A 15596-nucleotide genomic window follows, 5' to 3' on the forward strand; every position below is an offset into this window, starting at 1 on the left:
TTCGGGGAAGAAAAACAAAAAACGGTACATGGACCATCCCTGTTTTTTTACAGTTTTACAGATACATTACCATTCTGTAAATTATTGTAAAATAATAGCTGTTGAGAAAAAAAAAAAAAGCATTGTATACGGATGATAGGTAAGAAACAATGGCATACTCGCATAGCACTTGCATGACATACGGAGTACCAAACGGATTTGACTCATCCAACTTTACTGGATGAAAGTCAGACCCATTATGTATACACGAGTGTAAGTGTAAGGCCCCGAATCATCCAGAAGACTCGGTCGATTGTTTTTCTCACTTATCATCCTTGTGCAACCTGTTTTCTTTACAGCAGCAGCTATTAATAATTTACAGTCTCCTATGTTACAGAATTGGTATGTATCTGTGATGTTATACAGTGGCACCTATTGGCATCAGTTTGGTTTTTTTTTGTGCTGCCATAAATGTGAAAATTTTTTTCATGATTCAAAAATCAGTCATCTACACCGCCCCATTGAAGAACATTGATCCTACTGTTGTCCTTTTTTTATGGATGGCACTTGGTCTGAAAATACGGTGTGAGAACGAGCCCTAACACTTGTGCAATCATAACCTATACTGGATGTTAAAATAATATTAGAAGAGTGCTAGTAGAAGCAAAAATAATATTAACGTAAGAGAATGGGTTAAAGTGGATCTGAAAATACAGACAGCCGTCATAATTACTGTAAATAGATCTGATGGGGCTGGTGTACTTTCTCTAAAAATCCATGTACGAATGTCAGTAATAATCTTTTGTGAAAGCTTCCCTGCCTAATATTAAACTGCACATTTTATCTGAGGATTATAGAGTAATTCTGATATGGATTTACAAAGTAAGTACACCAGCCTCATTAGGTCTTGGACATCTATTTTAAAAAAAAGAAAAAGGTGATTGGTCCATTTTAAGTATACCTAAATAGTAAAGAGCAAGCCTACACTGGCAGACATACCACAAAGAGTTGTAAAGGCTGCTCTGCCGGCAGGGGCGCAGCACTCTTTTTGTTTTTAACACTGGCCTTTGGTTCTTCCTGGCATGGTTTCCCTCCTGCCTCCTCTGCATACTTCTTCCGCTTTACTTGCCGATTTGATCTTCGTTTCTACAAGATATACGGTAAATATATGAATAAAGGAGTGCAATGGAAAATCATTATGTGGAGAATGCAGAAGCTTTGGTCATTTTCCGATCATACAAATTTGGCCACAAAACTGTTATATTTAGGTGCAGATTGGCCGGCCGCTGTGTGCAGAGTAGTGGCCATTCTCAGGTACTACTGAAGTTTAAAGGGAGCTCCTTGCAGGGTGTGGGCGAGCTGGATGTAGGACTCCCCACTGATCTGATATTGATCACGTCTTTCAAGCTTGTCGTCACTTTCACTAGAAAACGATTATAGTGCATAAGAACTTTTCTAAATCCCTCTATTAGCCATTTTTGATGATAGCTTGCAGCACGGACCGCCCAAAGTCGATGCTGCGAGCTGCACTAAACCGTCTCCTGCTGTAAGGCTACTGTCTGGAGAGCGGGTTATACTGTTACAGGATGGTAGCCAAGTCTGCTCGGACTCTGCAGTCCGTGCTGGAAGTTAACATAAAAAAGTGTAGATGCTCTTTAATATTGGATTCAGCTCCTTCTGATTAGTCAGAGAATTCTCTACCAAACTCCCTTTAGACCCTGAATGGTATATGACAAATCTGAATAATTCCAAGGCACTCTGTTTCTTATTTTCCTCTGTTCTGTGTAGTGGTTGAATATTCAATTTAAGAAACAAAACATCAGGAGACACATTGGTTGAGGTACATCAATAATCTTCACATATTATTATGTCCTTTTGTGGTAGCCATCATTGGCGTGATATACTGGTAACTGTAATTTTGGACCACCCACAGACGATAAACATCTGCATGGCTCTTGATCTACTTTGTACTGACATTCTAAAACATCACTGCAGAGTACAGCAGCTACACTACTTTGTGAGCCAGCTGTCAGACACAGCCAGACTCTGCACAGAGAAGGCAGAGATGGTTTGTAACTGCCTTTGTCTTCCCAAGTGCTGTATAAACAAGTGCAGTGTTTACAGAATTGGAAGTTGTGACAGTGATTCTTCCTCCAACCCCAGTAGTTGTGTTATTGCTGGGTGTAGGGAGGTTGTAGAAGTTACTCAGGAGACCAAGTCAGCTTTGCTATGCAGCCAGGAGGCTAAATTTCACTTGGAACAGGGGCTAATATACCAGTCCTAGTTACAGGAAAATCAGATGAAAAAAAAAAACTATTTAAGTGTTAAAAGGTCCCCTCCAAAGGTCTTTTATAACCTTATGAGGGTCAGTTTGTGAAGTACGTTATATGTAAAATAAATTAAAAAAAGTAGGAAAAAAAACAAATACGTTTAAAAAAAAAAAAAATAGGCTGGTGTCAATACAAATCGTTGTTAATAGCACCACCTATGCCAAAAAACTACATGTGTCTGATATAAAAAAAGAAATAGGAGAAGGGGAACAAAGTTTAAAAAGGTATTTCAGTGGTTCTTTGTGGTCATAAAAAAATAATAAAGGGGAAAAACACGTAATTTTTTTATTTTCTCACTAATATTGGTAAAAGAAAAAAAAAGTGTAACATAAAAACACATAGAAACTGTTTGAATATCTGAAAAAGAAATGTTATTTTATAGCTCTTTATACTGAATGTATGAAAACCCCGGAAAATGTGGCTGTGAGGAACAGGCTGCTTTGAGCTGGTTAATCACATGGTGACCCTCATATAGTTATGTACAAAATCCAAAACTACAGGTTTGGTAATCTATAGCAAGAGAACAAGAGGCAGGGTCCTAGGGCGGCCATTAAAGGGGCACTTCACTCTCATTTCCAGCCCCGCTCAGGACTTCGGGGTCACTCTGTGTGTGACTTAGACGAGTCTCAGGAATTACAGCAGTATTCTTATAAAATTACTATAAAAAAATGACACAAGAGGCAAAAGAGGAGATAAAAGAATGGTTCCCAGCATGGTGGAGAGGCTGCCGGGTAGAGTGTAATGTTCCGCTTACACAAAAAAAAGGTTCAGAAAACTGTGAGGGTAGGACGACTTGTCAAGGCTGCGGGAAAAAAATTGCTTGTATTAGACCGCCGCGGGGTCTGTAGATGTAGAAATGTTACACACACTCGGAAAAATGTACGAAAAACATCTACGAGGAAAAACGGTCTCTGCTGTCTGTAGCAACCAATCACAGCGCAGCTTTCTATTTATCAGAGCAGTTCAAAATATGAAAGCTGCTATGATTGGCTGGCCCCATTTATCAAAATGCCCTAAAAACAACCCCAACCCCTTCTTTACTGCACGTACCATCCAATCAGAGCTCAGCTTTCATTTTTTAATCTGCTTTGTTATAATAAAAGCTGCATTGTGATTGGTTTGCTATGGGCAAAAAAGAAAGTCTCTCTTCACTAGAGATGAGCAAACCGGTCCCGGTTCGGCTCGAGGTCGGTTCGCCGAACGGAGGTCCCGTTCGAGTTCGGCTCGTCGAACGTTCGACGAACCGAACTCGAACTGCATAGGAAACAATGGCAGGCAATCACAACCACAGAAAAACACCTAGAAAACACCCTCAAAGGTGTCCAAAAGGTGACAAACAACTCACAACACAACACAAACACATGGGAAAGTGACAAGGACATATACTCATGCGAAAACAAAAGAGCTGGACAAGGAAAAAGAGGAGGACACACAGATATAGGCATGGCACGCCCTTCTAAAATCATGTAAAACACCGCAAGGTGACTCCAAGCGTAGTCTCCCTTTTTTCCAAAAATTGTGCCCCACACACACCCACCCCTTCAGTGGCAGCACTTGTACCCCAGTTGTACACTTCACAGCTAGATTTGCATCAAGCACATTCAAAAATACGCCATAATTAACCGTCCCCAGCATGACACCGGGGTAGGTAGATAAAGTCTTTGCTGACCCATGACTTGTTCATCTTGGCTTCTTTTAAAAACAATGTAAGCAAGGGTTACTCCAAGCGAAGTCTCCCTTTTTTCCAAAAATTGTGCCCCACACACACCCACCCATTCAGTGGCAGCACTTGGGCCCTAGTTGTACACTTCACAGCTAGATTTGCATCAAGCACATTCAAAAATACGCTATTCTTAACCGTCCCCAGGATGACACCGGGGTAGGTAGCAAAGTCTTTCCTGATCCCAGCTCTGTTCATCTTGGCTTCTTTTAAAAACACATCAAGCAAGGGTTACTCCAAGCGGAGCCTCCCTTTTTTCCAAAAATTGTGCCCCACACACACCCACCCATTCAGTGGCAGCAGTTGTGCCCTAGTTGTACACTTCACAGCTAGATTTGCATCAAGCACATTCCAAATCCACAAGCATTTACTCTCCCCAGGATGACACAGGGGTTGTAAATTCCTTCTGGATCCATGACTTGTTCATTTTGATGAACGTCAGTCTGTCCACATTGTCACTGGACAGACGCGTGCGCTTATCTGTCAGCACACACCCAGCAGCACTGAAGACACGTTCAGAGACAACGCTGGCAGCTGGACACGACAAAATCTCCAAGGCGTAACTGGAGAGCTCTGGCCATTTTTCTAGATTTGAAGCCCAAAATGAGCAAGGCTCCATTTGCAAAGTCATGGCATCGATGTTCATTTGTAGATACTCCTGTATCATCCTCTCCAGCCGTTGACTATGTGTCAGACTTGTTGTCTCTGGTGGCCTTGCAAAGGAGGGTCTAAAAAAATTATGAAAAGATTCCATAAAATTGCTGTTACCAGCACCAGATACGGTCCTACTGGTACGTGTAGACTGTTGAAGATGACGAGACCGTCCCATGTTTGTCAAGTTACAACTGGGAGATTCACTCCCTGCACCTGCACGGTTGTTTGGTGGAAAAGCGGATCTAAGATCGAGTAACAGCTTCTGCTGATACTCCTGCATACGTGTGTCCCTTTCTATGGCTGGAATTATGTCACAAAATTTGGACTTGTACCGGGGATCTAATAGTGTGGCAAGCCAGTAGTCATCATCACTTCTAATTTTGACAATACGAGGGTCATGTTGGAGGTAGTGCAACAAGAAGGCACTCATGTGTCTTGCGCAGCCATGCGGACCAAGTCCACGCTGTGTTTGTGGCATAGAGGTGCTAACCGTTCTTTCTTCCTCTGACATCTCCCCCCAACCTCTTTCAACTGAAATTTGACCAAGGTCTCCCTCATCTGCTGAGTCTTCCATGTCCATGGACAGTTCGTCCTCCATTTCTTCATGTCCTCCTGCACCTTCCTCAACATCTCGCCTGCTACCATGCGCCCTTGTTGATCCCTGTCCCCCATGCTCCCATGCCTGCCGCCTTGGTGATGATGAACGTCTGGACCTTGGTGATGTTGTTGTGTCTTGCGCATATGAATCCTCCTGTAGTTCATCCCCTTCCTGTTGTCCCACCCCCTGACTCCGAATAGTGTTTAGCGTGTGCTCCAGCATGTAAATGACTGGAATCGTCATGCTGATAATGGCATTGTCAGCGCTAAACATATTCGTCGCCATGTCGAAACTGTGCAGAAGGGTGCATAGGTCCTTGATCTGAGACCACTCCATCAGGGTGATCTGCCCCACCTCTGCATCTCGTTGGCCCAGGCTATACGTCATGACGTATTGCACCAGGGCACGGCGGTGCTGCCACAGTCGCTGTAACATGTGGAGAGTTGAATTTCAGCGTGTCGCCACATCGCATTTCAGGCGATGAACCGGCAGGCCGAAAGACTTCTGGAGCGATGCAAGTCGCTCAGCTGCGGCGCTTGAACGGCGGAAGTGAGCAGACAGTTTTCGTGCCCTGTTCAGAAGGCCATCTAGGCCGGGATAGTGTGTTAAAAATTGCTGCACGACAAGGTTCAACACGTGAGCCATACAAGGTACGTGTGTCACCTTGCCCAGGCGAAGGGCCGCACCCAGGTTTGCAGCATTGTCGCACACGGCCTTACCAGGCTGCAGGTTGAGTGGAGACAACCATTTATTAAACTCGGACCGCAGAGCTGACCACAACTCCTCAGCTGTGTGACTCTTATTCCCAAGACATGTCAAGCTAAAGACCGCCTGATGCCGTTGCGCTCTGCTGCCAGCATAGCAATGAGGGGTGCGTGATTCCTTCTGCGCAGTGAGAACGCTGGTGGCCTGACCAGGCAGGCTTGGGGCGGAGGTGGAGGACCCAGATGAGGTGGAGGATGCAGAAGCAGTGGCGGAACGTGGACAGACAGAGGATTGACACACAAGTCGTGGGGACGGCAAGACTTGTGCAGCAGACCCTTCACCATCTATCACCATAGTTACCCAGTGCCCAGTGAGCGACATGTAACGTCCCTGTCCATGCTTACTGGTCCAAGTATCGGTGGTGAAATGCACCCGTTCACACACAGAGTTTCTCAAGGAAGCGGTGATGTTGTGTGCGACATGCTGGTGTAGCGCGGGCACACCTTTCTTAGAGAAGTAGTGGCGACTAGGCATCTGGTACTGGGGCACAGCGACAGACATAAGGTCTCTAAAATCCTGTGTGTCCACTAGGCGGAAAGGCAGCATTTCTGTAGCCAACAGCTTACAGAGGGATAGAGTCAACCTCTTAGCTTTGTCATGGGTCGCAGTAAATGGCCTTTTATTTGTCCACATCTGAGGGACAGAGATCTGGCTGCTGTGTTTAGACGGTGTTGAGTAGGGTGTCCCTGGAAAAATGCAGGTTTGTGAGGAAAGTGCAGGCGGAGACATGATGTTGCCTTCATCCAAAGTTGGTGCTATCGATGTCTGAGAGAGCTGTACACACTCACTTGTTTCCCCTTCCAAAACAACTGACGACCTACCAAGCAAACTGCCTGTTGCGGTTACAGTGGTGGAAGTTGTGGGTGGAAAAACAGGTGTGACAGCTGTCCCCACAGTCCTAGAAGATGACGAGCGCGCGGATGCACTGGAAGAGGCAGGCGGTGGATGGTTCGCTCCGCTAGGCCGCATTGCAGCACGGTAGCTTCCCACCGGGCCATATGATATTTATTCATGTGACGATTCATGGAAGAAGTTGTCAAACTGCTGAGGTTTTGACCTCTACTAAGAGAACCATGACAAATTTTACAGATCACATAATTTGGGCGATCTTTTTCTATGTCAAAAAAGGACCAGGCTAGGCAAGGCTTAGAGGCCATGCGACCTGTTGATCCACCCCGAATAATGCTCAGAGGCAGAGTGGTGGCTGAGGATGCAGTTGTAGACGTGCTATCAGTACTCCGACTCTGTCCAGGAAGGCGCAAGGTAACTTCGTCATCAGTTGCATCCTCCTCCACCACCTCTGTTGACCTCCTCGAGTGCCTGACTGTGGGTTGACAGTAGGTGGGATCTAGAACTTCATCATCAATTGTTGTGTTTGCACTCCCCTCCCCCTCAGACTGAGCCTCTTCTTGCCCTGACCGAATATTTAAGTTGTCATCCCAATCGGGTATCTGAGTCTCATCTTCATCAGTATGTTCCTCATTGTCTATAACCACAGGTGTTACAGTTTGTGACAAAGGGTCAACATTATGCTCCGAAACTTGGTCCTCACGGCCTGAATCAGAGTCACAAAGGTTCTGGGCATCACTGCAGACCATTTCCTGTTCTGTACTCACTGTAGCTTGGGAGCAGACCTCTGATTCCCAGGCTATAGTGTGACTGAACAGCTCTGCAGACTCAGCCATCTCAGTTCCACCATACTGTGCAGGGCTGATGGAGACTTCAGAGCTGGGAGAAATCAAGTTTGATTGGGATGACAACTCAGAGGACTGGTGTTTTTTGGATGCGGTACTTGAAGTGGCTGAGAGGGCACTTGTTGGACCACTTGAGATCCATTCAAGCATTTTCCTTTTTTGGCCATCATCTACCTTTGTTTCTGTTGTTCGTGTCCGTAAAAAAGGGAGCACATCGGATTGTCCACGGTAAGTAGTAGACATCTTACTTTTGCTGGTAGATGGTCTATCTTCAGCAGATGATAATGGAGCTTTGCCACCTTCCCCACGGACAAAACCTTTTTTGCCTTTTCCACCACGCCTCTTCCCCTTTCCACCAGCATCTGTCATTTTGCCACTCATGTTGATTGCGACAAGATTGTGGACTGAAAATGTGGTAGTAAAAATTGAGAGGTGGTGTAGATTGCAGTGGTGGTCTAGCTTTATTAACAGCAGAATAATAAAGAATAAATATCCCTGACAATGCAACTACGGCCCTTAAACTGGCAGCAAAAATTGCTAGTATAATGGCTTAGTTATAATGAGTTGGAGTGTGCAATGCAGGCAGAGGTGCTGCAAATGTCTTTGCACTAGTGGGACTATAGCAAAGTCCAATAGCCACGTTTAGGATGCCACTAGGTACACTGAGTGTTTGCTAGTATAATGGCTTAGTTATAATGAGTTGGAGTGTGCAATGCAGGCAGAGGTGCTGCAAATGTCTTTGCACTAGTGGGACTATAGCAAAGTCCAATAGCCACGTTTAGGATGCCACTAGGTACACTGAGTGTTTGCTAGTATAATGGCTTAGTTATCATGAGTTGGAGTGTGCAATGCAGGCAGAGGTGCTGCAAATGTCTTTGCACTAGTGGGACTATAGCAAAGTCCAATAGCCACGTTTAGGATGCCACTAGGTACACTGAGTGTTTGCTAGTATAATGGCTTAGTTATAATGAGTTGGAGTGTGCAGAGGACAGGAGGGTACAGTGCCAGGATTGTGGGGCTCTGGGTAGAGGAAAGGAAGCCTGCCTTTCTATTCCCTCCTAATAGGGAAATGCAGGGAGGAAATCCCTGACCTTTGCTACACAGACGCTGTCGCTGTTTTCAGGACCTGTCACCTATGGCTCTGACCCTACCGGTTTGAGCCCTTAAAAGGACTGATAGAAAGTGCTCTCCCTAAGCTGTCCAGCGCTGTGTATGGAGCGCATACAGCTGTATCGGCGATAGGACAAAGGACGGAGCTGCGACAGTGATGTCTGACACCAAAGACGCAGAAGAGATAATGGCGTCCTGGAGGAAAATGTCCGGTTTTATAATGCAGGGACATGTGACATGGACATCCTATCACACATGCCGTTGCTTCTCTGGCTAAAAGTCCACTTACCTGTGTGTGTGTCTGGGATTGGCTGACATGCTGGCCCGCCCCACAAGACGCGCGCGCTTAGGGAAGGAAGACAAGGAAAAAAAAAAAAATGGCGATTATAGAAACAGCAGTGATCTGAAGGCGCTGTTCCCGCACACTATACACTGAAATGTCATAATAGTGTGATTCACAGAGTGACTTACACTATTACAGCGAAAAGCCAGCTAGGAATTAGCTGTTTTTTTGCTGCTAGAACCGTTCTCGAACGTTTCTAGAACTATCGAGCTTTTGCAAAAAGCTCGAGTTCTAGTTCGATCTAGAACAGGCCCCAAAATCACTCGAGCCTAGAACTGGAGAACCTCGAACCGCGCTCAACTCTACTCTTCACACCCGGGCGATTTTCCGTATTGTTTTTCGCTTCTCTTCTGAGAGCCGTAACTTTTTTTATTTTTTTTTTTATCAATCTTGCCACATAAAGCCAGCTTTACACCTTACAATTAGGGATGCGATCTCGTATGCGATGTGACACGCCCAGGTCGCATATGCGATCTAATGAGATTGCACGTAGGTCGTTCATTTGCTGTCACACGTGCGTTAGTAGCCTATGTTAAATTGATCAATATTGTGTGCGATCCTTTAGATCATGTGTTCTGTGACGTATGCATCGGGCACCCTTTTTTTTTTTTATTTATTGACTTGCCAAGCGTGTGTAATGTGTAGAGATGCGTTTTTACTATGTCATCTGCCATTCAGCTCTGCTACATGGCCGCTAACAGCAGACACAGACAGCCATGTAGCAGAGCTGAATGGCAGATAACAGCAGACACAGAAAGAGCCGCACTGTCAGAATGAACTCGGGTGAACTTCACCCGACTTCATTGTCATGCTGCGGCTCTGTCTGTGTCGCTTCCTGATTAGCGGTCACCAGTGAAGACTCACCGGTGACCGCTAATCTCCTGAGTAACTGAAGTGACCAGCCCTCTCTCATACTCACCGATCCCCGATCCCCGGCGCTGCACGGCGTTCACACTGCTCCGGCGGCTTTTACTGTTTTGAAAAAGCCGGCCGACCATTAAACAATCTGGTATTCCCTGCTTACCCCGCCCACCGGCGCCTATGATTGGTTACAGTGAGACACGCCCCCCACGCTGAGTGACAGGTGTCACACTGCACCCAATCACAGCAGCCGGTGGGCGGGTCTATACTGTGCAGTGAAATAAATAATTAAATAATTAAAAAAAAACGGCGTGCGGTCCCCCCCAATTTTAAAACCAGCCAGATAAAGCCATACGGCTGAAGGCTGGTATTCTCAGGATGGGGAGCTCCACGTTATGGGGAGCCCCCCACCCTAACAATATCAGCCAACAGCCGCCCAGAATTGCCGCATACATTATATGCGACAGTTCTGGGACTGTACCCGGCTCTTCCCGATTTACCCTGGTGCGTTGGCAAATCGGGGTAATAAGGAGTTAATGGCAGCCCATAGCTGCCAATAAGTCCTAGATTAATCATGTCAGGCGTCTATGAGACACCCTCCATGATTAATCTGTAAGTGACAGTAAATAAACACACGCCCGAAAAAATCCTTTATTGGAAATAAAAAACACACACATATTCCCTGGTTCACCACTTTAATCAGCCCCAAAAAGCCCTCCATGTCCGGCGTAATCCAGGATGATGCAGCGTCGCATCCAGCGCTGCTGCATGGAGGTGACCGGAGCTGCAGCACACACAGCCGCTCCGGTCACCTCCACACAGCAAATGAACACAGCCGCGCGATCAGCTGATCTGTCACTGAGGTTACCCGCTGTCACTGGATCCAGCGGTGGCCGCGGGTAACCTCAGTGACAGATCAGCTGATCGCGCTACTCACCGCCGCTCCGGTCAGCAACTGAGGTGAGAAGCGCGATCAGCTGATCTGTCACTGAGGTTACCCGCGGCCACCGCTGGATCCAGTGACAGCGGGTAACCTCAGTGACAGCAGCTGATCGCGCGGCTGTCTTCATTACCTGCGTGGAGGTGACCGGAGTGGCTGTGTGTGCTGCAGCTCCGGTCACCTCCATGCAGCAGCGCTGGATGCGACGCTGGAGCATCCTGGATTACGCCGGACATGGAGGGCTTTTTGGGGCTGATTAAAGTGGTGAACCAGGGTATATGTGTGTGTTTTTATTTCTAATAAAGGATTTTTTCGGGCGTGTGTGTTTATTTACTGTAATTTACAGATTAATCATGGAGGGTGTCTCATAGACGCCTGACATGATTAATCTAGGACTTATTGGCAGCTATGGGCTGCCAATAACTCCTTATTACCCCGATTTGCCAACGCACCAGGGTAAATCGGGAAGAGCCGGGTACAGTCCCAGAACTGTCGCATATAATGTATGCGGCAATTCTGGGCGGCTGTTGGCTGATATTGTTAGGTTGGGGGGCTCCCCATAACGTGGAGCTCCCCATCCTGAGAATACCAGCCTTCAGCCGTATGGCTTTATCTGGCTGGTTTTAAAATTGGGGGGACCGCACGCCGTTTTTTTTAATTATTTAATTATTTATTTCACTACACAGTATAGACACGCCCACCGGCTGCTGTGATTGGGTGCAGTGTGACACCTGTCACTCAGCGTGGGGGCGTGTCTCACTGTAACCAATCATAGGCGCCGGTGGGCGGGGAAAGCAGGGAATACGAGATTGTTTAATGGGCGGCCGGCTTTTTCAAAACAGTAAAAGCCGCCGGAGCAGTGTGAATGCCGTGCAGCGCCGGGGAACGGGGATCGGTGAGTATATGAGAGAGAGGGATAGACTGACATGGACGGAGATAGTGACGGACTGACAGAGATTAGTGCATGACAGACATTGTGAGGCGCTTCAGAACGCAGCTTTTCAGCTGCGCTCTGAAGCAGACCTTTTTTAAGCTGCGGTGCAGAGCGCACACCTGCGCACATAGCATCAGACACCAAAATCGTATGAGGGATGTCACACGTTTCAATTGACTAGTTTCGTACTACTAAACGTCCAATGTATGAGGAATAAACGACGTGTATGCGATCACCGTATTTTCGTTCAATAGCGATCGCATGTAGGTTTCACACGCAAACATGTCACGAACGATGCCGGATGTGCGTCACTTACAACTTGACCCCGACGACGGATTGAAAGATTTATTGAAGTGTGTAAAGCAGGCTTAAGGGCTTATTGTTTGCGGGACAAGTTCTACTTTTAAATGAAACCATTAATTGTAACATATAATGTACTGGAAAATGGCAAAAAAAATTCCAAGTGCAAAAAAATTGCAAAAAAAGTGCGATTGCATGATTGTTTTTGGGATAGTTTCTTCACGGCATTCACTATATGGTAAAAATGATGTGTCGGTGTGAGTTTGTAGACACCAAAGATGTGTAGGTTTACTTTTATCTAAAGGGTTAAACAAAATTCAGAAGTTTGTTGAAAACAATCGCGCACTTTTTGCGCCATTTTTGGTGATGCGTAGCATTCTAATTTTTTTTCAAGATCTATGGCTCAGTGACAGCTTGTTTTTTGCATTTTGAACTGATGTTTTAACTGTACCATTTTTGTGCAAAGGCGCCGTTTTGATCGCCTGTTATTGCATTTTGCACAAAATTCACGACGACCAAACAAATCCACTTGTGCCTGATAGCCGCACATGTCAGCTGTTCAAATCAGCTGACATGTGCAGCGATCGCTGCTGGCGGCAGCAGGCAGAGATTAACCTGACACGATCCGTGATGTACCCAGTATATTATGTGTCGTGAAGAGGTTTTAATAATCTGCCCTAGTATTTGGTTTGACAAAGCCCATGATATATATGAAATGTCTGGTTCTCACATTGGGAAGCACAAGCCCTTGTTTCCGTGTCTTAGAACTGTAACATAGGGCTGTGTGCTCTGATCTGGGGAATAGATGGCTCCTCACATTTGTTAACCCGCTGTATTGCAACCATAAGCTGTAATATAGCATATGGAATCATAAATGTTTATTACATACTAGAAGGTGGCCCAATTCTACGCATCGGGTATTCTAGAATTTACGTATTGTGTAGTTAATGTATGATTTTTGTTATATATATATATATATATATATATATATATATATATATAGATGTTGTTGTGTGTAGTTACCAAGTGTTTGTGTAGGGCGCTGTACATGTTCTGGGTGTTGTCTGGGTGTGGCGGTGGGTGAGAGCGGTGTTGTTTGTGTGTTGCGTTGTGTGTGTTGCGTTGTTTGTGGAGCGCTGTGTGTCTGTAGCGTTGTGTGTGTGTGTGTTGTGCGGTTTGTGTGGGTGTGGGGTGTGTGTGTGTGTTTTGGGGAGGTATGTTTTGTGCAATGTGTGTGTTGTGCGGTATGTGCGTATATTTTTGTGTGCCGCGGTGTTTGTGTGTTGGGTGTTGTGTGTGTGCGGCGTTGTCTGTGTGTGTGGGTGTCTGTGTAGGGCGGTGTTTGTGGTTCCCAGTGTGTGTGTGGTGTGTTGTGCAGTGCGTGTGTGGCGGTGTGTGTGTGTGTGTTTTGGGGGGCGGTGTGCACCCCCCATCGTGCTCCATCCCCCATGCTGCGCACCCCCCATCGTGCTCCATCCCCCATGCTGCGCACCCCCCATCGTGCTCCATCCCCCATGCTGCGCACCCCCCATCGTGCTCCATCCCCCATGCTGCGCACCCCCCATCGTGCTCCATCCCCCATGCTGCGCACTCCCCATCGTGCTCCATCCCCCATGCTGCGCACCCCCCATCGTGCTCCATCCCCCATGCTGCGCACCCCCCATCATGCTCCATCCCCCATGCTGCGCACCCCCATCGTGCTCCATCCCCCATGCTGCGCACTCCCCATCGTGCTCCATCCCCCATGCTCCGCACTCCCCATCGTGCTCCATCCCCCATGCTGTGCACCCCCCATCGTGCTCCACAGTCACACATCAAACAGTATACACGCACACATCTGATCGCATACACTCACACCCCACTTCTGCCTGTGCCCTCCGGTGGGCGGTCCCAGCAGCTGTGCTGCACACAGTGCTCCTCTGCCTTCTGCCGACACGCACACATCCGATCGCATACACGCACACATCCTATCGCATACACGCACACATCCTATCGCATACACGCACACATCCGATCGCATATACGCACACACCCGATCGCATACACGCACACATCCTATCGCATACACGCACACATCCTATCGCATACACGCACACATCCGATCGCATACACGCACACACCCGATCGCATACACGCACACACCCGATCGCATACACGCACACACCCGATCGCATACACGCAAACATACATTGACGATATCGCTCATACGCGCTCACACTCACAACATCCGGAGATACCACATGCTTCCGGCCATGTGATCCTCCGGCAGGTCCTGGAAGGTCACTGCACGCACAGTATCGCCGCCGAGAAGCAAGCGATATCACTGGATGGTGTGAGTGTGTGGATGTGATCTGATGTGTGTGTGAGGTGTGTGAGAGTGAGTGTGATCTGATGTGTGTGTGAGAGTGATCTGATGTGTGTGTGTGTGTGTCTGTTCTTATGTGTGTGCGTGCGTGTGTGTTCCGCCGCTGCAGGACCTTGATGCGCTCACCTGGGAGCCGGTGTACGCTGGTAACCATGCTACACAATATTACCCGATGTGTACCATCGTTACCAGCGTACCCCGCCACCCGCACGCACGGGAGCCCACACCAGCGTACGCCGGCAACCCCAGCAATGCGAGGGTATGTGTCGACTGGGTTGCTAGTGTGGGCTCCCGGGGGTACAGCACTCACCTGGGAGTCGGGGCTCCGTGTCGGTTCGGGGAATGCGTGCGGGGGGCGGGGCCAGAGCAAACGTGCAATGCGTGAGGGGGGCGGGGCGCGGCAGAGTTGCCAATGCGTGCAGGGGGCCGGGGCGAGAGGCCAATCCGTGTGGGGGGCGGAGCGGCCAATCCGTGCGGGGGGGGGGGGGGCGGAGCCGAGGCGAGCGGCCAATGAGACGCTTGTCGCGGTAACGACAGAATTTTGGAGCAAGATAGACAGACAGACAGAATAAGGCAATTATATATATAGATTACGAGTGCAGATGGCTGCCTACAATCACACTCAGTAGCCAACTGAACTATAGCCCCGCTCCTGTAACCCTTGCACATCTGACACTCACTACGGCTGCAGGTGAAGCAATTTCTGTACACACTGGCATTTGTTGGGCCTGCTATGTTATATTTAGTGTACTATGTGACTGACAGAGAAGCAGGAGAGGCCTCAATTATCTCCCGCTGCTCTGGTAACATGGGAGCTTCTATGAACACCAAAGACCATTCTGATGAATGAGGCTCTATGAACGTTACCGTATTGCCGATGTCCGCAAAAAGCCTTGCGCAGGCCACATTCAGCCCTCTGACTGCTCTAGACCGGCCTGCAGAACGAGACAGCAGGAGGGCTGCACACGGAGGCCTACATGTCGCAATGTGCTGTCACCCTCCC

General features: G+C 47.6%; 1 protein-coding gene across 4 annotated transcripts in view; it reads right to left on the reverse strand.

Moving 5' to 3' along the window:
- CHD9 (chromodomain helicase DNA binding protein 9) overlaps positions 1 to 15596 on the reverse strand; it is a 365799-nt gene that overhangs the window by 187768 nt on the left and 162435 nt on the right. For all 4 annotated transcript variants that reach the window (XM_075325725.1, XM_075325724.1, XM_075325727.1 and 1 more), the window contains one exon: positions 979 to 1125. In XM_075325725.1, the coding sequence (XP_075181840.1) occupies positions 979 to 1125 (147 nt within the window). The remainder of the gene's footprint in view (positions 1 to 978; positions 1126 to 15596) is intronic.

This window comes from Anomaloglossus baeobatrachus, chromosome 10 (assembly GCF_048569485.1).
Source record: "Anomaloglossus baeobatrachus isolate aAnoBae1 chromosome 10, aAnoBae1.hap1, whole genome shotgun sequence".
NCBI lineage: Eukaryota > Metazoa > Chordata > Amphibia > Anura > Aromobatidae > Anomaloglossus > Anomaloglossus baeobatrachus.